Source organism: Atractosteus spatula, chromosome 2, assembly GCF_055471065.1.
Source record: "Atractosteus spatula isolate fAtrSpa1 chromosome 2, fAtrSpa1.hap1, whole genome shotgun sequence".
Classification (NCBI taxonomy): domain Eukaryota; kingdom Metazoa; phylum Chordata; class Actinopteri; order Semionotiformes; family Lepisosteidae; genus Atractosteus; species Atractosteus spatula.
This window is the reverse complement of record NC_142707.1, coordinates 52,123,902-52,147,611: the sequence shown is the minus strand read 5'-3', so window position 1 is coordinate 52,147,611 and position 23,710 is coordinate 52,123,902. Positions and strand designations below refer to the sequence as shown.

At 41.5% G+C, this 23,710-nt stretch overlaps 1 protein-coding gene across 1 annotated transcript; it reads right to left on the bottom strand.

Annotated features, from left to right (window-relative positions):
- Window positions 1-3,221: 3,221 nt before the first annotated feature.
- gnmt (glycine N-methyltransferase) lies at window positions 3,222-23,269 on the bottom strand. The gene is made up of 6 exons (XM_088907018.1): window positions 22,902-23,269; window positions 12,934-13,061; window positions 11,492-11,605; window positions 9,831-9,973; window positions 7,022-7,146; window positions 3,222-5,885 (listed from the first exon to the last, which is right to left on the bottom strand). The coding sequence occupies exons 1-6, from the start codon at window positions 23,105-23,107 to the stop codon at window positions 5,714-5,716; spliced, it is 888 nt and encodes a 295-aa protein (XP_088763144.1). The 5' UTR covers window positions 23,108-23,269; the 3' UTR covers window positions 3,222-5,713.
- Window positions 23,270-23,710: the final 441 nt, after the last annotated feature.

Sequence of the window (23,710 nt, the reverse complement as noted above, 5' to 3'; positions counted from 1 at the left end):
CACCCTTTTCAAAGTAACAGAAACGAAGGTAAAATAAATTCTGATTAAATTGAATATATCTTGATTTCAGGCTGTTGAGCCACAAAATGTGTTACTTTGGAAAGGGTGTGTAGACTTTCGATACTTACTTACTGAGGTGGTGTCTCGAAATGAAGCCGGTCCATTGCCTCGCCCACTGGCCTCCTCCATCACATCCTATCTCACCAGGCATCTACAGTACATCAATTTCCTCGTTGTCGGCATCTTCTTTCACTGAGTCAAGCCATCTTGTACTAGGTCTTCTCCGTGGCCTCTTTCCCTCAATATTCTCTCCTACTACCTCTTTTATTAGGTCTTGATCTCTTCTCATTACATGGATATACCACCACAGTCTTCTTCCTTTGGCAGTAGCAACAATATCAGGGTCCTTCTTCTTCATTCTCCATTTTCTTTCACTGGTCCAAAAATCTGTCTTAAGACAATGTTTTCAAACCCATGAGTTTACTCTCCATCTTTTAAGTGAGAGTCCAAAGCTCTGCCCCATACAGTACAACTGGCTGGATTATTGTCTTGTATATCCTTGTTTTGGTTGGTCTTGACACCAGTTTTGACTTCATCATTTTCCTCATAGCAAATCTCGATCTATTTCCAGCCTGAATCCTTGATAGAATTTCTTCCTCTATACTATTTTCCTTTTGAACCACTCCTGCCAAATACTTAAAATCTCTCACTTTCCCGAAGGAAATTCCCTCTACTTCCAGAGACGCATTTGTATTTCCTCATCGACTTACAGGGAGGTATTTAGTTTTATCAATATTGATCTCTAGACCCACTCCTTTGGCCTCCTTCGCTACAACCCTTGTCATGCCTCTCAATTCTTGTTCGATTTGAGCTATGAGCACTACCTGATCTGCGTAGGCTAAAATATTGATCTTTCTGCCTAACTTAATTCCTGTTTCCGTTTCTGCAATTTTCCTTTATGGCTCTTTCTAACACTAAACTGAATAACAATGGGGACAGGCAATCTCCTTGTTTGACGCCAGTCTTTACCTCAAACACATCTCATAGTCGCCCATTTACTCTTACTCTGCATCTTGATCCATCAACACATTTTTGTAAGTATTTCTCTCCAAATTGCTTTCCTGTCTATGCTATCTTCAGGAAGACTTTCTATAGGCACTGTAAATTAAATTACCAGTTAGTTTTGTATGGTATTTCAAAGAAGTATTTATTATTAGTAGAATTAATTGCATTAATTAATTGTATTCATACTGTATATAGTGCTAATCACTACAAGGGATATCAGCACTTTACCAAGGGAAAGGAACCGATTACAATCTCCACCTGGGAAACACACAGCACCATTCTGCCCCAGCAGCCCCAACTGGAGACACACAGCACCATTCTGCCCCAGCAGCCCCACCTGGAGACACACAGCACCATTCTGCACCAGCAACCCCACCTGGAGACACACAGCACCATTCTACACCAGCAACCCTACTGCACAGCAGACCAGGCAAAGAAATGAGAAATTCCTGCACAAATTGAATGCAGGAGGAACTTCAAGGAAGCCAGAGTGTACATGCCCAGAGTTACAGAACACCCCTATTATTATGAGCAGTACCATGGGCCCTATAATTATCATATTATGGTCAGGACCTTGGTTTGCTGTCTCATCTGAAGGATAGTGCCTCTAAAGCACACTGGTCACCATACTGGGTCACTGGATTGGAAATTCTAGTCCAAAGGGAGGAGCGCCATCTACTGTTCCACCAACACTACTCACAGCAGCACCCTGGTTTTCCTTGAAGTCCTCCGATCCCAGCACTGACCAACTTTCAAGTGTGAAATTGTAGTCCATAGGGAAGAGCTCCACCTACTGGTTTTCCCACACCACATGCTGCAGTAACCTGATTTTGCTTAGAGTTCTCCTTCCCAGTACTGTCCAGTGCTGACCTGACTGAGCTTCTGAGACCTGACAAGATCTCACTAGACGTTGGTAACCCTAATGTACAGTATGTGTATAAAGAACTGTATAGTGTCCTCTGTGCTTAAGGATATACTTTTTGGCATAGATGCCCTGTTAACACTTATTCCACAAAGACAGGCAATCTGACATTTTTTTGTTTCTGTTAGACCCAGGTAATATATAGCTTACAGTACAAGATTAATCTCTTTTAAAATCTGGATAGTTCAGTTTCAAATTATCATTGTATTTTGACAAAGGAAAAGCATAAGAAAGTGGTTAAATAAAAATGATGAGCAGATTTCAGCCTGAAAACACAGTTCCCAGCGACCCTTCAAGAGGCAGTCATGTATGGTTTTTGTGTCCATTATGTTTCAATCCAGTCAAAGACGTTCTTGTATTTGTAACCTTTTTTCTTACAAAAATCCAAATTGCCAGTATAATCATAAAAATGATCATTTTTAGGAATCATTTCTAACTATAATTTGGATAGCAGTGGTATTCCAGGGATTCCTTTCCCTGAAGTTTTAAGATGTTCTTGTTCAATTAACCAAATGCTAATGCCATATTAGTTAGTTCCCCACAAAGACATCATCTATTGTAAGACCAGACTTTCCTCACTGCCGTTACAGAGAAAAATTTTATTAATCCAAGGAAGTTAACCTGCTGTTTTGTTTTAAAGAAGCCAGGATATTGGCTTCAACAGCATGGCTGGGACCTCTGTTCCAACTAACCTTCACATAAAGCAGTGCCTCCTATCCTGATCTTATCCAATGTTTTTTTTAAGGAACCAGAGTATTGACTTCAACAACCTAACTGGGTAGCTTGTTCCACACTTCCACAACCCTTTGTGTAAAGACATGTCTCTTGTCCTGACTGAAGGATTTCATCCAGCCATCTCTTGAAAAGAAGCCAGGTTATCTGAGTCAATAACATGACATGGTAGCTTCTTCCAGACCTTCAATGTCTTCATGATCATTAGGTTGAAGAAAAATACAATTTGGCTTTACTTTGAGAACAGAAATAAAATTAGACTAATCCAGAATCGCTCAGTGATGTGATTACATCACCTAACAGACTTACTATGAACATAGAAAAAATGCTTATTAGTTTTAGGCACGGGATAACAAACTTTTAGGAACAAGTGAGCTCCCATGCAGTAAAATTAGGACAATGGTTTTCAAAGCAGTCAAGCTGAAAAAGCAAAATATTTTCTAAGGGTGTTTAATGGAGGGACCAAATCCCAATCAAAAAGACAGGCAGACACCCACTGCAGTGAAATTGGAAAGTCAGTTTATTGTTCTCTACATACATGAATTAACAAGAGCCAAAAAGGGTACATTCTGTACATTCAAGTCAAATACAGGATTAACCACATTGATTCAAACATTGTAAACAGGTCATTAAGATTTTTCAACAAAGCATGCCATCTTATTTGTAACATAGCACTTTCAAACATGTGGAGAAAATGCATTTAAAAAATAAAATTGAATGAAAAAATGAATATCTCACATTAAAGAACTTTTTTAACAGTATTGTGGTGACTTTGTAACAATTGTAACTCAGAACTCCCCTAAAATATTTCAACACCTCCAATAAAAATAACAACTTTACTGAAAGTTCCTTTCAACTTCCTGCAGGTGGCAGGATAGCCCACAATGAACAGCTGGAATGGCAAGTTGCATATTCCACTCAGTTCTGCATGTTGCAGTACACAGCTGTTCACTGAACAAGTACTGCTTACAAATGACAGTTAGAAGTGCTGTTGGACTTTTGTGCTGTTGGAAGTCATTGGACTTTGTTCCAAAGAATTAAAAATTTAAGGACAAAAACAGACTGAAATTATTTGGATAACGCAGCTAGAATGTTTAACTGGGCAAGGGACTTGAGAGAGGATAGCCACTAAGTGCAGTGTAAGTGGGAGGAGAAATTTATGTCAAACTTCTACCAAGATTCACGCTGGAAAATGCCAAGCTCAGCGCAAAAGCAGTGCCATTTGTTTACAGCTATAACACTCTAGAGATTCTCAAAAGTCAGAAATACAGATGTTAAGCATCGTCTCAGAAAATGGAACAGTAACGTAAACAGACAGAAGGTGGCAGCACTACTTTCATTGCAGCTAGATCATCATTTTTCTCACCAAAAGCATCACTTACCTGTCAGACTCATAGTGTATGTTATTTGTAATTAGACAATGAAACTATCCTTTCACATGATCTCATAATGCTTATCTGAAGCTCTAAAAATGTAAAGCTCTCCATCAAAAAAATATATTTAAATACAGATCTGAGTTCTCCTATTTTTTCTATTTACTTTCATAGATCTAAACCAAGACAATCAAATCACAGTTCAATTTTATTTTTTTCTCTAAACAATTATGAAATGCCACTCTGCAGTGAGTCTCAGAGAGTGGTAGTGTGAATGACATTTTGTTTCAGTTACAATACTGTATTTGTTTTAATGAAACCTTTTCCTGAGTAGGTAAAAACAGAAGGATATACAGTATGTAAGATGTTGTTTCTTGTATGTTATGGTACCACCTACATTAATGTACAAATTTAACTAAACCAATCAATATATATTGCTTTGGAACTTGAGTAATGAGTAACATCATAACATTTTAACATGGTAAAATCTGAACAAAAAGTTTTTTGAATATGTCGCTTCAGGTCTCAGGTGGCACAGCAGCATGGTGGTTAGAAATGCTGACTTGAATTTCTTGTGTCATGGGTTCCATCCTGGCCTGAGGAGCCTTCTGTGTGGAGCTTGGGTGCTCTCCCTGTGGCTGTGTGAGTGTCTACAAGGTACTCTGGTTCTTTTCCTCAGTCCAAAGGCATACGAGCTAGTTGCCTTTGTAGGGTGTGAAGAAACTGGAGCCCTTGGATAAAACCCACTCGAACACAGAGAAAGCATGCAAACTCCACACAGAAGGAATGACACTCGGGACTCAAGAGCTATGAAGCCTTCCCAGTAGCAGTAAAACCGTGATACATCTTTTCATGCTCTTTAAATAATTTTGAAATGCTTTCCTATCTGAACAAATTTGGGAAATGCACTTAACCATCATAACAGCTGATTGTTAGAACACGTAGAAATACTTCCAATTAATGGAATTACCAAACGATCAACCTCTCTCCCCATATGGTACGTTTTAATAGTACCTTGAAATGCTTGGAGCTTTTATACTGAGTGCTAGATACAGTATACCGTATCAAATTCAGGTACAGTGTTTTCTATTTACATTCCATCCTAATAAGCCTGGAGCAGTGTGCTGAAATTAGAATATGTAACAAGTTACAAGTTTAAAACAACTTAGACAGTATATAGTATGAAAAGCTGCTATTTGTCCATTTTTGTGAGCATATTTTAGGTAACAACAAAATAAAAGACTACAAAAGTCAGGCTATCTTGCCCATGAATTCAAATGCACTGTTTTCATGTTCATCTGGCAGTGGCGTGTCTACAGCAGCGAGCTGTTAAAAACAGCTTGTGCAGAGGCTTTCAACCCACACAGTAAGCCCTGAAGAGGCTGACAGGACACGATGGCAAATTCCCTCATCCACAGAGCTCTGCTGCCTTGTGCGTGTATCTCGGGACAATTAAGAGACAGATAATTATTTAGTTCTTAGACCAGCCCCGACAAGCTGGTGAACGAAGGAAGAGCAGAGACAGAGAAGTACAGTAAAAGGGAGGGCGAGACAGAGAAAGAGAGAGAGAGAAATGAAGCTCTCTGCCCTGATGTCAACAGCAGGTCCAGCAGAAGCAGGCCTAAGCTGTTTTTCTGACCACATGGATGAAGTAGCAGGGCACATGGCTTTGCCCGGGGCTGTAGGCCATGAAGTCTCCGTAGACGCTATGCTCACACTTCCTGCCGAACGCCTCCATCAGCAGCTGCTTGAAGTTGTCCAGGCAGTGGGGGTAGTAGGACAGTCGGAATTTGCTGGAAGGGGAGAATGAAATAGACAGCATCTCACAGGAAAGGCAGCACAAGTGAAACCCTTACTCACAACCCTCCTCTTACAAAATAATCTCCAGCAATTATTATCCTTCTTACTGTATCACCCTGAATTTTAGAAATGATTATTTTTAATCAAACTGTACGACCAGGGACACCACTCTCGCCCAGTATTCTTTGGTTCTGGAGAAATAAAACACAAACTCGGAGACAGTGGCATCACCTCATCTTTTATTTTGTTTCTGAACCCTGACTAATCCGCAGGAGAAGACACACTTTTACCACAGTATGACAGACACAGACAGGGTCACTGGTGCGCTGTGAGACTATAAGATAAAGATGGATGTATCACTAGTATCAGTTATCGAACCATCAGGGATACAGATAAGAATGAAGGCCCTAAGAAAACAGTACACTAAAACCTCTAGATTTTTTTTCTTTTCTTGATTTTATTCTAGTGAATAATTAATCATTATTAGGCTGATTCAGTTAGACAGCTCTATCACTAATCAGCGCGTTTGAGTTTAACCATGAAAAGAAAGGACCTTTCTGTGTGTCTGTGATACAAGTGCAGTACATACTTTAAAGGCTACAACTTACAACTATGAAATGAATATGTGTTAGCTACATTTGGATATAAAAATCAAACATCTTAGACCAATTGCAAATTCAATTGTATTATAATAGCTCTGACACAAATACTATACATGTATAGTGCAATATTATGTATACAAAAACATATAAACATGTATTTTCTTGTTTATTAGAGAATGGAGATTCCTTTGCTTGTTTATTTTATTTTCACTATAGAGCAACAACAGCTTCAAGTTGACTTCACTTCCTAATTCTAACACAGCACTGCATCACCTGAGAACTTTTAGAGAAAGTACTTAAAGTCTCTTTAAGAAGTATCCAATTTATAAATCCTTTAAGTACAAAATACTGACAATTTACCTTGAATAAGTCATGAATGTGTTCAGCAGCTTTGAGCAACACTTAAGGAAAAGAGAAACTGGTATTCTTATTAAAAATCTATTGGCAAACAGTAGGAGAACTACCCTCTCCTTCAGCTTTCCCCAGGGGAATGTTAACCTTTTACACTTGTCCATTGTGGCCAGTACCTGAGCTCAGGTGTGCTCTGCTGGCCCTGAGGCTGGGGCACCTGCACTGTGTAGTCCAGTGTGACCATGTGGGGCTTGCTGTTCACCCACAGCACAGAGGTGGTGATGTCCTGAGTCAGATCACTCTGAAACACAGGAGGAGAACAGTTTCTTTCAGTCTGCTGAGGCCTCCAGGTGAAGATTTACTCCAGGATATATAACAGGAATCTCCAGAAAGTGAATGCTTTCAGGCTTCTTACTTTATATTGAGTAAAAGAAACAAATATATGACCATAAAACAGCATTATCCATGACTAGAATCTGCACCTGAGTCTGAAACTCCCAAAGCCAGGAACTGATCAATTTTGATATCTGAAACTGGAACTGCTGATTTTGTATCTTTTGAAAAATCTCCTTACAATAAAAACCAATTGAAATAGTTCCGCATTTCTTTTTTTAAAAGCACGTACTTAAAACTGAGATCATACTCATTGCTTTTACTGCAAATGTATTTTGAAACCTGATGTGGATTAAAGAACAGATGGCTTTCCTTCCTCAGCGCAGCCCGTCGGTACATGAATCTGCATCTGAAACTGCTGCCTGCCCAGAGCACGGCTCTCTACACCTACGTCCTTTGGCAGGAGTGCATGTGTTTAATCAGAAGGCAGTCAAGGGAAGTGGATGCCTTTCAGAAAACGCATCCAATCATTCAATAATTATTACCTTATAGAGAATCACTTTATTTTGAAGGCTGGACTCCTTCTTTCAATGGTGGCTAGTGTTGCAGTGGTTAACATTACAGCTCTGTGGCCCTGGGTTCATTTCTGGAACTGAGGTGCTTTCTTGGTGGAGTTTGAATGTTCTCCCTGTGTTCACGTGAGTTTCCTCCCACAGACCAAAGATATACTAGCAGGTTCTAAGAAAGCAGGCTTCTCTTAGTGTCTGTGTGTGTGTCCTGTGATGGACTGGCGTCTCATACAGGCTTTTTCCTGTCTTGCGTCTTTTGCTTGCTGGGTTAAGCTCTGGCTCCCATAAGACCCCATACTGCATGAAGCAGCAAGGAAAGGGATGGATGTGGGAATGGCTCCTTCAAGAAATGGTTGGATTAAATTTTCATATTCACCTTGCCACTAAAATATCAAATACAGATATACTTAGATACATCCCTCGACAAAATGAAGGAACCGAACCTCCTTAGTCTTCAACAGAGAAGACCATAAGGGGCCTGGTACAAATATTCAAGCTCCTCAAAAGCTGAGACAAAGGTCACCCAGTGAACTTTTTCACAATCAATGGTGAAACGCAATCCATGAGGTGACAAATGGAAACTACGTGAAAGTGTGTCTGAAACCACGAACAGGAGATACTTCTGGCATCGTCCATTCACTCTAGATGGCCAAGCCAACGTAGTCGTGCCACCCTTACCTCCTGTTAGGCTCTTATTCACCTTATTGGGGGATCCTCATACAGCTCGTAGAGCTCGACATTAGTTCTTATTCGCCACTCTCCTCCTTCCTCGACTGGCCCGTAGATCTTTCGGGGGATCTTTCTCTCCCACGTGTTAAGGAGTTCTGCATCTCGGTTTATCAGCACCCATGTTTCCGCTGTGTAGGTAACCACAGGGCGGATAATGGTCCAATATATCACCTTCTTTATTCTCCTTGATAAAAGTCTGGTCTTCATCAGGTCCCGCACACTAAAGTAGTATTGATTTCCTGCATTGATGCTCTCTCCAGTTTCCAGGTTGTTTTAATTTTTCTCAGAGATCAGCGAACCCAGGTATTTAAAAGAACTGGCGGCCCTGGATTTCAAGAGGTACATCGCCGGTGATGGTGCCCTTCCTGGTCATCGCCATGTATTTGGTCTTCGCCATATTGATGGTCAGTCCAGCCCTGGTCGATGCTTCTTCCAGCTTAATAAAGTTTTCTTTAAGTGTGCGGACATTCTTACCCAACAAATCGACATCATCCTCATAGGCTAAATACTGTCCCAATCTATTCAGTAATGTTTCTCCTCTGTTGATATCGATGTTCTGTATCACTGATTCTAGAACTAAGTTGAATAGTAAACACAAGAGCGCATCTCCTTGTCTAAGGCCTTGTCTCACCTGAAACTCGCATGATACCTGGGTCTGCACCTTCACCTAACCACTTGTTTTGGTCATGGTCATCTTTACTAGCCTAGCCTTCCGTGCTACTCCTAGTTATCCTAGCGTCTGGTACAAGTATAAATAAACTACTAACTTCCAAATAGACTGGATGGACTGAATAGCCTCCTCTGATCTGTAACTGTTCTTATGTTCTTGACTGCAGAGACTTTACTTCAAATTTCAACGTCCTTATTGATGCAATGAGCTGATTTAGCACTGTAACATACTTATTCGGCTATAGGCGCCTGTTTTAAGAAACGCATTAGCATTGTATTTCTTGCTTTGTGATTGGTAAGCTAGACTTGTCTTCCTCTCTTGAATGATTCAGGAGATCTCTACATACAGTACAGTACCATGGCCATTTCATGATGCGTGATCTTAGAAGCTATGCAAAAACATGCAGGGACCACAAACTTAGTCATATACCTGTCCATCAAGGTGTAAAGATGTGCAAAAGGGTGAAAATGTCAAGCCTTATTGCCACATTTGTGATTAACAGCTGTAACCTCTGAACTTTTTGGTGGAAAAACACATCCAATACCATAACCTGCCACATTACAATTACCATTACAACACTCACTGGTGCTCTGGAAAGAGCATTTTCAAACATTTTTACAACTCTAATTGTAGTGACAATTGACAAATGTCCAGGACAGGATTCCAGGAGACCCAGCTGGTTACCTTGTAGTAGGTGTTCTTGCCCTGCGGGGCCTTTCCTGTTTCCAGGATGTAGTCGTAGTTCCTGTGGTCGATGATGAGGATCCCCCCAGGCTTCACCATGCTTGCGATGTTCTTCAGTGCCAGTTTCTGGTCGCTCTGGTCCCCTAACAAAAAATTACAAGCAAGTCCGGGGGAATATGTTAGGGACATTATGGAACAATCAATCAATGTATTTGCTATATTGCCCTTCGGAACACTTTGCTGCCAAATGCTGTACAGGTTTATAAAGCGGTTCAACAGCTGCTGCTGTAACAGTGACCATTCCACCTTGTGTGTGGATCTTGTCAGATCTCATAGGCTAAGAGAGGCTGGGCTGGGCCAGTACCGGATTTGCAAGACCTTAAAGAATCAACATGATGCCGATCGAAGTGGTCTTAATATACCACTAGGTGGCACTCTTGCTTATTGGTCATTGGTCATTAAAGATCTTGTGGTGCTGTTCAAGAGAGTTGAGCCATTAGTCCTGGAGTGGCTCATTTCCACTCTGAGCTCACGGACAGGGCTGCCGGGACAGGAGATCTGCTGTGAGTCACCCATGTGGGTGCACCCCTTCAGTGGTGGAAGGAGTGGGTTCCCTCCTATATGCAAAACAGTCTGTGAACCTTTGAGAGCAAAAACACTTTGTGCAAGAAAATGATTATCAAAACACGGACTTATTTTTTATTCTTGTTCCGATTATCTACTGCTGGTGATTGGTAGTCTGAAGATTAAGCCACCCTTAAGAATTTGCTTACCATGTCAGGACTCAGAAAGTAAAGGCAAGTCTTTGTTTAATTCCTAGAAAGACACCTTATGACCTCCTGACCTGAGGAGGAAAGGGCTTTTCAGTCTACTAACATCAAAGAACAGTGAGTATAGCTTTTGTTTAATTTCTGAGGTCTTAGAGCAATTTTGAAAACTAATCTTAAATAAAATTATAACATGGAGTTGGGTAACATTAAAGTAAGAGCACACAAATTATTTCATAACCCAGTAAATCCCCAGTTTAAGGGACTTCACCTTAACAGACCTCAAATTTAATTAACAAACTCTGTGCAAGAGGAATTTTGTCTGTAAAATCAGAAACACCAACAGGACTTTCTCCTTGCAAGAAAGTTACAATGAAATGCACAAATAATGAAACAAGGCAAAAATAATTCAGGAAAATTCAGGAAATTCAGGAAAATCAGTGGTGACCTACAGGGGTAGGTCAGTTACTTTTATGGGTGTTTTTGTGTAGCAGTTTTATATAGTATAAATAAAATATATATTTATCTCATATTATAGTGTGTTTTGGGGATTAAAAATCACTTTTTTGAGTCACTTGTGATGGACATTCAGCAATAAGGAACTTCTCTTTCCTCCTAACAGCACATCAAACTGAGGTTTTACTGTACATGTCATTATATAAGAAGACAAAACTAGAAGTATAAATATATTGACTAGTGTTATACTTTTTACTTTATAGCATGACAGTACAAGTAAGTTTTGTGTCAAGGCTATCTAATTCATTTCTTTATGGATCACTGCGCACAGAGATACATGGGTGAAGAATTAAGCAAACTGAGATGTACTGCCCCCTTGTGAAGACCTGCAAAATCCCCAATCCAGCTTCACTTCAAACACCTGCCTCTCTGACTCACCTTTGAAATCTGGCAAGTGAGCAAAAGAGTTTCCCAAGCAGATGACAGCGTCAAACCCATTTCCTGGCACTTCCACATCATCAGGGAGAGACAACCAGTTTGCCTCCTCGATCACTGCACAGAGAAGAACAAGGCAAACCCAAAAAAGTGACAAAAAAAAGACTACAAGGTAACTGTCACGACTGTCATCCCTCCTCTTAAGGGCGCTCCGACCCTTTCCTGTTTTAGTTCATTATGTGCACCTGTCCCTTGTTTTCCTTTTATTATTTAAAGCCCGGCGCTCCCGCTGTTCCCCACTCTGCATTGAAAGATGGACGCTCCAGGAGAGACCCGACGGCATAGGCTTTATCACGGCGTCCTGACCTGCTGAGTCCGGGGCTCGGAGCGCCTGGCCTCGTTACTGTTTTTATCCTCCTGGTTCCCTGTCCCTGTTTCTATTCCAGATGCAGTTCCGGTTTTAAACTTGTCTGTCTCGGATTGGATCTCCTGGCTCCTGGACCCTGGACTGCGCCCCGGTTTCCCCTTTGGACTACCTCAGGACTTGTTCGCCTGCGCCACGCCCCCTGAGCACCCGATCCCTGCCGTCACGCCCCCCTGTATGTCATCCCGTCCTGCTCCTGCTGTGTTTCCCTTGAAGTCTTATTCCAGTCACTTCCCGATTATACCGTCTGCATAGGGTCCTGAACTACGCTTCAGAGGAGACTGGACCGGCGTCCGTGACAGTAACCTCTGGTTTTATTGAGGTTTCAGGAGCCCTGGAGGATCTTGTTTTTTCTGGTTTTTGTTCCAACCTGAGTAGTCAATTAAGCCATTAATCTTATGATTTTCTAAATGAGACATATGCAAAATGTATTTAATGATTCATTGTGCAAGACAGATCATTGCACAAAACATGCACTTCATTAAAGCTAAAAATTACCTCAATTTAGGTTAAACTCATTACAATCAGATTATTAGACTGGCTAACTGAAAATGTGGGAGGAACTGAAACCAGATGACAATGGGCTGTCCAGCAACAAGGTTTGAGAATCCTGCTTTAGAACATTAAAGGTTTCTCCTATACAGTATATACTATCCTCTGAGCACTCTCACAACCAGCAAGTTGTGGAAGGAATAACGTCTTTACCTTTAGCTGTTGCTAAAAAAAACAGCAGCATGACATCCTCCAATCAGGACAGGAAGCACATTTTAACACAAAGTGAGAGTATGGAATAAACTACCCAGCCACATTGCTGAAGCTGATATCCTGACTTATTTCAAGAAACGGCTAGATGAGACCCTGGGATCCATTAACAACCACCAACCAGGCTAGACTCCCGTTTGTAACCTTTCTTATGTCCTTATAAGGACATGGAGACATCAAATCACACTGTGGTCTTACCCTGTTTAAAATCACTTAAGCCCCACCGCCCACCAGAATGACAGACCCCAGGACCCCTTACCCCACTGGTCGAAGGATTCTTCTTTCCTCCTCTCCCACCGGGCCTTCAGGGCGTACTTCAGCATCTTGTCACTGGCGTCCACACTCATCACCTTGAAGCCCTCCTCCACCAGCATGATGGAGTCCACCCTGACCAACACAGCACAGCACACGTCAGGGCCAATCTGCAGCACCCTTGCACCGGACGCAAGCAGGGATAGCGGCACTCCCCGGTTTCTGAAGTCCCTAAAATCACCGAGCTCTATCTTCACTACCTTCTGAGGAGTGTGGAAGAAAAGTCTCAGTCTGTTACAGCAGAAACCTGACACCACATAAAGTTGCATCTTTTCACAATCCAAGGTGAGCACAACCATGCAGGGCAGTCACCATATCTCTACTTCTTCTACACAATAAAAACCTAATGTCCATAGCAGGGCCACAGCAGCTCAGCGAGACAGAGCTGAAAAAGACATGTATAAAGCACTCCAGAACATTTACGTCCTTAAGTGTTCACAATAAGGACTAGTAACACCTGTAAGGGTAATGTCCTGTGATTTTCCTTCTATATTAGACTCAAAACATCCAAGCTACTGGAACTGCTTTATTTGGTCTATACTTTTATTCAAAACAACTTACATTTGTACGCATCTACTGTACTGTATATACAATAGCTGAAACGATTGAGGTAAGGTACCTTGGTCAAGGGTACAACAGCAGCATCTCACAAAGGAGAACCTTCCAATTATAAGTCCAGAACCCAGACCACTTCTCCACACCACAGTTTCCAGTGTATTCAATGTAAGTGCTATGTATCAGTGACAGAGGAACCTTACTCTACAAAATCCAACATTTTACCTCTGATCTGAATGAATCAACTGAAACCTTGTTTGATCAGTCAAATTACTCAAACAATAGGACTGGGCTTGGAAAGGCCTGGAAAATCAACACATACAGTAGCTGCATAGATGCTGAATTCATCCTTGTTAAGAAAGACAAGAACGGGTGATTCAGCTCCTCAGGGCTCACCTTTCCCTGGACACAAAGAAGCATACCTGAAAGCTTTCAAAAATACTTGTGTCATCTCCTCCAATTGACTAGTAAAAAGCTACCACAGGTATGTGCTCACATTCTGCATGTTGAACTTTCTTCTTCTGTTTATTAACTAGACATTTTAAATACCTTAGTCAGATCTCCTCATAGGCATCTTAATCCTCACCAACGGTCAAAAACTTGATCTGAAGTGCCAGCTCACAAGCGCAGCTATAATTCGATACTCCCACAGAGCTGGGATGTCTGTGAACACAAGCAGAGCTGTCCTGCACAGTTAGATGCAACGACTGGAGCAGCTGTGGTTTTAGCAGCTGTGCTGCATTCCCTCCTCCAGAAGGGAAGGCCCAAATTTAGCAAGGCTACCACACCTACGCCTCTAATTTCCCCACTGACCCCGAAGAGTTGACATTACTACAGTAGCATGTGTACGAGAAAGCCCACACCTCCTGAAACCACAGAAAAGTAAAGGACACTGCATTCATATTCAGTGGAAAGTCAAAACACTTTCAAGGAGAAACCACCAGCATTAGGAAACCGAAAATTCAAACAATAGAACACAACCTATAATTACAAAACAGCTCAGGAGTCCAGCATTTCCTAACCAACCGTATTACTAGTCATACAGCTCTAGACTGTGATACTTTACCAAGGGCCTGAAAAGAAACTCAGTACAGCAGTGACTATAACTGCAAATATATAACAAACCAAGTCACTAAAATTGAACTTGCACATACAGTAGTACTGCACCTTTTCAATTTATACTGTATGAGCACTTTCTCAAAGAGCAACATTCTAATATATGTCAGCAAGTAAAAGATTCAAAATAATTGAAAATACATTTTTAGGCAATCAGGAAACTGTGGCATGTTTAAATTGAGAATTGGATATGAGAAAGCAGAAACTACAGATAAGGGTGAATGCTCAAATTTGGGGTAATGTAATATGTAATTAATGGAATACCACAGGGATCTGTACTAGGACCACTGTTTATTTGACCACTCCTAATTTATAGCAATCATCTAGATTCTGGTGGCATCCCATAAAGAGTGTATCCCGCCTTGTGCCTGCCGAAGAAGCAAGGTTTCAAGTTAGCTACTTCCACATTCCCACTCTCGCTACTAAGAAAGGCTTCCTATTCTCTGAAGAGGGCTTCCTCTCATTCTTCCACTTTCCTCTTCAGCACTCTGGCCGAGACTCTATTCAGCTGTGCAGCCAGAGACAGGATGGTGGTGCTGCTGTTCCAGGGGGGTGTCATGCTATCCCAGTATCTTGCATCTTCAAGGGGGAGAAATCCATGACACCTGCTGACAGCCAGGTCCTTCTAGGAGGGGAGGTACAGGTTTGCCTTGGCAGGTCCATGAGAAACACCTTCTGTCATTCCTCTTGCGCAGGAGGAAACTCCCACTGTGAGGTAAACTGTCTTCTACAGTGTCCCATTTCTCCAGAGTAACGCCTATAAGAAGAGTTGTGTATTCTTGCAGAGAAAACCATAGAGTTTTTTTGTTCAAGCCCTGTTCAAGCACCATGTCCGCATGGGCAAGCAATACCCAGTTTCCTATAGGAGAACACAGTACATAGGTGGTAAACAGGCAGAATTCTCCACAGACAAAGAGCTTGCTCACTGCCTGCTCTGCCCAAACTACATAGTCCAGACATAGGAAGGCTTGCAGCTACATTCACTCACACACTCAGTGGGCCGTGAACTGGGGAATCTGTGAGCACAATGTAACAGGAACTAATGGTAAATACGGGTGTTTCCATGTGCAGGAGCTCACTCAACTCTCTTGTGAAAACGTATGTTCTTTTATCCAGGAGAACGTTCTAGCTGAATGGAATGGTTACAAAGCAGTGGAAGCCATTTGGCCTATATAGTACTTTTGGTAGGGCTATCCCTTGAGCTGGATAATAATTAAAAGACAACTATTTTGGATTACTCCAGCCATTGTCTAACCAGTTTCTCCAATACAGGGTCACGCGTGGGTCAGAGCTTCGAGACAAGCAAGGGGCGTAATGCAGGATACATTCTTGGCAAGAATGTCCATGGCAGGACACACATAGATATTGACAGGTGCTGTAAATAAAAACAAGCAGTGTGATGGCCAAAGCACATGATCATCCCAAGTGTGTAAAGATGCCAGTGATGTGCACCTGAACTGGTCTGGTGTGCTTCAAAATCAATGTACTGCTCTGAAAACATTTTTCAAAGCCAGCCTGAGACTAAGTGAAATAAGATTTATAAAGGATTACTACCTGGATAAACTGTAATATTTGATATACAGGCTCCCTGTGTAAACTGTCCACATTTAGAAGTACCTATGTTATCAAAAAGGAATTAAAATACTATAAAATAGTTGAAACAATACTGACGATGTGACCTTATACTAATCTCATGCACTAGATGTAACGAACAGTTCTTTCCGGACCCTATGCGGACGACACAGTCCGACGGAGTGGGGGAACACTAGGGAAAAGTCATGCAGGAAAACGGGGCTGAAGACAAGGGGGCGTGTCCAAGGTGCGCTGGTGCACGGGGGAGGCGTGGCGTGGCCGAGGCGAACAATCCCAAAGAGTAATCCATAGAGTATCCAAAACATGAAGGTAAGTCCAAAACCAGGAGATCCATCAGAGGAAGGAATTAAAAACCACGAAGGCCGGGTCGGAACCGGCGGACGGGGAACAGGAACGGGAACAGAGGTTAAAACCTTAACGGGACCAGGCGCTTCCTGGTCCCGGACTCGCATGATATGGAAATCAGATGCGGAGCCCGGATGAGCGTCAGCGCCTGGCTTTTAAGGTGGGCTGGGAATAGGGAACAGGTGCAGAGAATAAAGTCTTAGTGAAAGGGCTGGAGCACCCTTAAGGAGGGGGGACTATAATCGTGCCACTAGACAGCTTATAGTCTGTGAGCTGGACAAGCAGATTCCACTCCTGCACTTTTCTATTTTGTCACGATTAAATATGGTAAGAATTTTAAAATTACATTTTTTGCACCTTAAAAACCTGCCATAGCCTCTAAAAAGGAACTTATTTGTGCATACTGTATATCCTCAAATGCGTCGAGGCATCTTTACAGCAGAATAACTGTGCATGACAAAATGCAGAAGATAAATAACGTGCCCAGGAGTGACAGGTGGAAATTGAGAAAACTATATAAAATGAGACTGTTAATACTCAAAACATTCAGGGGAGATGAAGACACGGAGAGGGAAGTTGTGGGGGTTGTAGTTTATTAATTGTTGCACAGTAAAAAAAAAATTGGAAAATCGCTCTTTGTCATCAGACAAATCTGTTTCTTTAAAGATTTAGCTGGGTTTAATGCATCTTATTTTTTAGAGTTAATTCATTTGGGTCCATTTGCAGCACGATCCCCACTGTCACAAAGGATTTTGCTGAAGCAGTTATTTGGTTTACTGGGAAATCCTGTTTATCCAGCTGGAAGAAACAGATATTATTTTTGTCGATGGTGTGGTTTTCTTTTTAAAACTGAGATTAAGCACCTTCACATGGATGAATGGCTACTTTCTCCAAAAACCCTTACTCATTTAAAATACCTTTTCAGAAACAAAAGTTTGGTATTTGCTATAGAAACCGGAAAACGTTTGGTTTTTTTTAATTAGGTAGGGCCTATTAAAATGAAAAAAAGCAAAAACTTTAAAAAGCCGTCTTACAGAAGCATCACTATTCATTTATTTGGCCTCCCCTTTTATTCGAAGCATCATACCCTTGTACTCATGAATACTGCTGGGTATTTTACTACAGGAGTCTGAGTGAAATATGTTGATGAAATGGTAGTGGTAGTGTCTCCCTCCAGGATTTGGGGGATTTGAACCCACAGCCTTCTAGTTATGAATCCAGAGTATTAACCACCATTCCACTTATTTAAGATCCCATCTCTCATCCAAAGGTAACATATTCCAAAAATACACAGTTAATCTTTAAATTACAACTTTGACGTAAATCTGTTTTAGCCAATATATTGACACATTCCTTCTAATCATTCTAATTACAGATTTCAAAATGTCCATGAGTTGTCATCATGGGAGATTTTAATTTACCTCACATAGTCTGGGAAAAGCCATTGGAGATTTCAGTAGCTAAAAATTAAATGGCAGACATGGCTTCATCACACAGTGAGAACACCTACAAGAAGGAACACCTGTATTGACCTAATGCTTTAAAACTAACAAAATGGCGTAAAGAAAACAGAGGTGAGAGAACCATTAAGAAATTGTATAAGGTATAATGTATACTTTGAAGGAGTGCACCATAACAGGAGCATAATGAATTACAATCATATGTAAAAAGGATATTGGAAAGGCCAGAAGAGAGACAGAAATAAATATTGGAATATTTAACCTCACTATTTGACTATGTGAGGCTGTCGCTCAGTGACCACATCACTATGTGAGGCTAATACAGACAATACACTTTCTTCAGTATCACAGCAGTAAATGAACAGTAAAGGACGACAGTGTCTCAGAGATAAAAATGGAAAATGTTTAGACTCTTAAGAGGCATTAAATTAATATTTTATTATGATATTCACAATAAAAAAATAAAAGCATGCTTCAGGCTGAGGAAAGACTAAATTATACATTATAAACGATTATAGACTAAATAATCAAAATGGAAGCAGCACTGAAGAACTCCCCCCAGCACCACCCAACACTTGTAATTGTTATTTAATATATCACTTTTCACAACACATCATCTCAAGGTACATCATATAGTAATCCTGATCCATATAAAAAGAACTGCAGGTCCAGACATTTGGCGTCTGGGTTTGGCTGAGGTGTCAGTGGTGTAGAGCTCCCATCTGTGGGATCAGAATCCCTGCTAAACAGAAATAACACAAGGCAAAGAGAGACACAACAGAGACAAGAAAATCCAAATAATTGCAAGAAATAAATATTAAAAGATAGAGCAACCAAGGACATTTTGAGGCTGGTTTTGAAACTGCAGACTGACTAGAAACTAAATGCTTTAAAATGATTGAGCTGCTTTAAAAAGCTGGTGTTCCAATTATTTAAAAATCAATGAGACTGTGCACTTGCCAGGTCTCAGCAACTGTGAAGGCCACTGCCAGAACAAACAGCCCAGCTGACAGCTTCCCAGCAGTCTGGTGCCCTTCTGCACCAGCATGAGATGGGAAAGGCTTCTGGTCAAGGCAAGGCCACAATCTGCCACTCCCAGCATGCCATGGGAACAGGCGAGGAAGGTTCAGTTAAGACACTAGGCTCCAGGACATGGACTTCACAGCAGTGACAAAGCCAGCTTGCCTTTAATTTACATGATTGCAGAAGCTTGTTTTCATTTTACACAGCCCAGAACAGCTGTGCCTGTAATACATAGTACGTAAAAACTTGCAGTCCAAATCATACAGTAATCAACAAATTGAGGAATAGAGGACTTCTGAAAAGCATTGTTTAAACAATTATGAAAGACCGCCAGGAAGGCTGGGAACAGCTTCTGCACTGCCTGTTTTCAATTCATAAGAATGGTTACAAACTAAGGGACACCATTGGGCCTTCTAGCCTCATTGGTAGCTATTAGCTAATTGATCCAAGGATCTCATCCAGCTGTTTCTTGAAGGAAACTAGGATATTACCTTCAACAACAGAGAGAGCTTGTTCCACATCACTGTGAGTAAAGAAGTGTCTCCCTACTTCACACCACAAGGGTTTAACCAGCAAAGAGATATCTCAGAAAATTTGTCTTGCCACTGCATTTAAAGAAACTAGAACGTACCAATTCCAAATGCTGTGAAAAACTAACCTATGTAGTCACAGATTTAACAACTGTAGGGAGTGTATACTGTATAAATATACTTTAGCTGCATGGCTAAGGAGAGATCTAGAATTAATAACTAAAGAAAGGTTAAAGTTAGAACATCTCTATTGCCTCTGAAATAAATGGTCAATTCCTCTAAACCAGCTATTTGGGACTTTTTCTGTGTTAGGTCCACCCCCACCCTGATACTGCCAGTAATGTAATTTCCAAATAGATGCCTCTCAGTCTGCAGTTCCAAGGGGACTACAGATCTGAACTCATCTGGACATCGCCCATCCTAATTGCACACGCATGGCCCGAGTGACCTACCAAGGACGAACACCACATCTGCGTTTGTTACTACACCTGGTGACGTCTTGACCTGTCACCCTCCATGAAGAAACAACTTACAAGTCTGTGCTCTGTACACTGCTCTCTGAGGTTCTGGAAAACCGACCACAACTAAGCATGTGCCTGTAATCACCGCCATCCTGGCTAAACCACTAGGACAAAAGACTCTAATTGAGAGAAACTGCCAAGAGGGACAAATGTAAATGATATCAATTATGCCCAAATCTTCCTGAAATACTAGAGAGGTCTAATGATAAGAGCAATGCTTCCACTGTGATTTTGCCTGATGGCCAATGCAACAGAGTGGGACATTTGCCAAATTAACTGAATATCTATGTATATTCAGAGTCGCAGCTACAAAATAAAGAGAGCTGGCATTTCCACGTTTATCCCCGGACTAGTCTCATGTTGTAGCTGGGTTCTTAAGTCCTAAGATTTCATGCATGCGCCCTCACCTGTAAGACACACACCACTCTTCCCTTTCTTTGCACCAGGAGGATGGCAAATTAGACAATGACAGGAAGAGCTTCATCGTGGCTCCAGGCATTCCTCCCGTTGCAGGACTTTCACAACCTGCCAGGAAACATCACCTGGCCACGCACATGGATTTGACTCTAGAATATTCCATTGAATTTCATTAAACTGAACAGTTAGAGAACAATTATATAATTGAAGAATTATCAAATAATCTAAATGTAACCGGGGAAACTAATCAAAATCTGCAAGTGCAGCTACACATTAATCGTCTGCATGATAAGCCTGTTAAACCCATTAGAGGTCTGTATGTGCCTTGTGTACAACTAGTTTCTCATCCAACAACACAGTTATGACCACAAAACACCATTCACTTTCAGCATGATTTTCTGTAATTATCCAACTGGTAGTTTACAGCATTAGCCCTTCATTAGCTTTCTAATGGGAAACTGAATATTTTTTTCCATGAATAACTAAATGGTGTACTGGTCTTGTAGCTACTGTAACACCAGCACTCTTTTACAAAAGAAGTCAAGAGAAGTGTTTATAGAAATACACCACTGCAGCCTCACTTAAATGATATGAACATCATTTTACGTTTTGAAACAAACACAAGAACAATCCAGGTGAGCCGCTGGTTCACAGTCATTACACAACAGCATTTCAGCCTGTACTCTTTTGCTGCTGTGTGCTGTACATCAAAGAGATGCAACAAACATGTAGCCTTTTACATTAAGAATACCACAGGGCCTTAAAACATACTGCATAGCAACCACGCACACTCTGTGGGATCACTAGATAGCTTGAAGAAGTGTCTTCCATCTACATTTTGAAGTGCCTTAAAAAGACTGCAGAGCTATTCTTAACAAACACACCCAATTGTTCCTAGGTTACCTAGTGATGTGACAGGTGAGAAATGGCACAAGGAACACACATCCCACAAAATGGTGCTCTGCTGTGACCTACCCTCAGAAATGACACCACCGCACCTGCACTGCAGAAGGAGTAACTGAGAAATCCGATCGTTTTACACCATGCCAGGATACAAATCCTGAAGCAGCTGTTTGTAGGGCCTTAACTCCTGAGAATCCCAGATCAGGGCCACCCAACCCTGGTTGGATGGGCTACTGCCCAGTGGGTTTTATACAGCAGGTCTGCTTATGTCACCAAAACCATATGAACCTGGAAAAGCGGCAAAACCAGTCCAGCTGAGCCACTAAGCAGAGCACGTGGGCTGTTAGGAGCTGTCCTGGAATGAAAACTACCAGACACTGTTGCCTGTATTATATTCCAAGTCTCTATATATATTCACATCCCACTTGTCGAGACTGCTGGTAAGTTCCCAGTGCATTCCCAGCATACTGGGCTCCAGGATTAACGGAGTGTTAGCGTTGCTTGTGTTTCTATAAATGAAACTTAACATAGTACACCAAAAATTATTAATCTTATACATGTGAAATCGATGTTGATAACGTGTCTTATTTGCGCTCAACAGACTGGGCAGTGGTGATCACAGGTGAGATCAGACAGCAACAGTCTGTGACTCAGCCCAGCAGTGTTGTGATATTACTACATACTGGAACACTGACAACCCACGCAGAATAGCAGACGTTCCTTAAGAAAGCTTTAACTTTTTTTTCCTTTTCGGGGGAAGAATACACGTTGACAACGTTTTTCTACCGCAAAAAAAAGTTAACTGTGTTAAAATCATCTGAGTGAAAAAAAAACAAGATTTAACAAAACGAAAGAAACAGCTGAAATGGCGGTGAATATTGTTCAGCATTGCTGACCTAGGGCGGAACAGATCAGATTCAAAGATAAACAAGTATCAGACAGTATCAATGCGTTTAGCAGTTTATTTCGCCATAACGCACTGTCAATACGACCATAAACGACAAGACAGACAAATCCGAAGAACATAATTCAAAATCTTGGTGGAGAACAAATATATCAATCATATTTTATATAAACAGACCCATATTCGCAGCAGCATACCAGTCTACTGTACCGCTGTCCAACCATGATACAGTTGATCTCGATACAGCCTTAGGGTAATTGCCTGGGACACGAATTGGTCACCTTCGTACAAATTGCACTTGCTATAGCAGAGTCCAAGGATTCTCAGCTTCATGTTTCCTGTGGTTTATTATAGCACCGTACACAGTGTGTACCACTCTAACACATTTTCAGCTAGGGAACTGGATGAATCAATTCAAAACTAAACGACCGATCATATTTTTTTAAGTTTTTTTTTTGAGGAGGACCGATTTAATAATAGTTTCGGACTGAGAGGGAACTGGGATTTTCGTGGAAACTAGCTCGTCGTACAGTAACTCACGGCCATACCCCGTTCCGCAGGCGACATCCAGCACTCTCCGACAGCCGTGCTTTTTGAGCAGCGACAGCAGCCAGCTTCTGTACTCGTCCGTTCTGCTCCGGGTGTCGCCGATGTACAGCTGCCACACTTTGGCCGCCTTGCCGTCGGCATATTGATCAGGTAGACCGACAGCAGCTACACCAAGGGAGCGGGTCCTGTAGACGCTGTCTACCATAACTGCAGAGAGTTTATTCCCTACTTTGAACTAAAAAAAATGAGGAAACTGTATTTAAAAATGTAAGGCTAAAAGAATGTGAAAGGCTTTTGAAAATCGCTGTAAGAACAACACTGACTTGCAAGATTCAACCTGACTGTTTTCGTAACCCTCCTGCGTGTTATTTTGTTATACGCACAACATGCCTGTAGAAAAAACTTCGGACCAATCAGAGGCCGGTATACCTACACGCCTTCTTTCCTATTGGTTACTAATGATGTGACGTCTGACCCCGCCCATGCACGCTCCGAGTTCAGGGGAAGACTGTACCCGCCAGCTGTCAGGGGTCGGCAATTCAATAACGGCGAAGAGACAAATAAAGGTTTATCCCATGCTGAAAAGAGAAGAAAGGAAACATAACGTTTCGGCTCGTGTTCTTCGGGGTCTTCTCCACCCGAAGACGGCTCCACAGCCGAAACGTTGTGTTTCCTTTCTTCTCTTTTCAGCATGGGATAAACCTTTACTAGTTCCTTTGGAGCCAACGCATGCTGACGCAGCTGCCTTCTTGAATTAAATAACTGGTTTAGCCATGGTGAGGCTCACTTTCTGTTTTAATCACGAAGG

Coding starts and splice junctions, on each gene's coding strand:
- gnmt (XM_088907018.1), bottom strand. CDS start 23,107: ATGGTAGACAGCGTCTACAGGACCCGCTCCCTTGGTGTAGCTGCTGTC. Junction 9,974..11,491: donor TCACTTGCCAGATTTCAAAG/GTGAGTCAGAGA, acceptor ATTTTTTGTTAG/GGGACCAGAGCGACCAGAAA. Junction 7,147..9,830: donor GCAAGAACACCTACTACAAG/GTAACCAGCTGG, acceptor CCTGTGTTTCAG/AGTGATCTGACTCAGGACAT.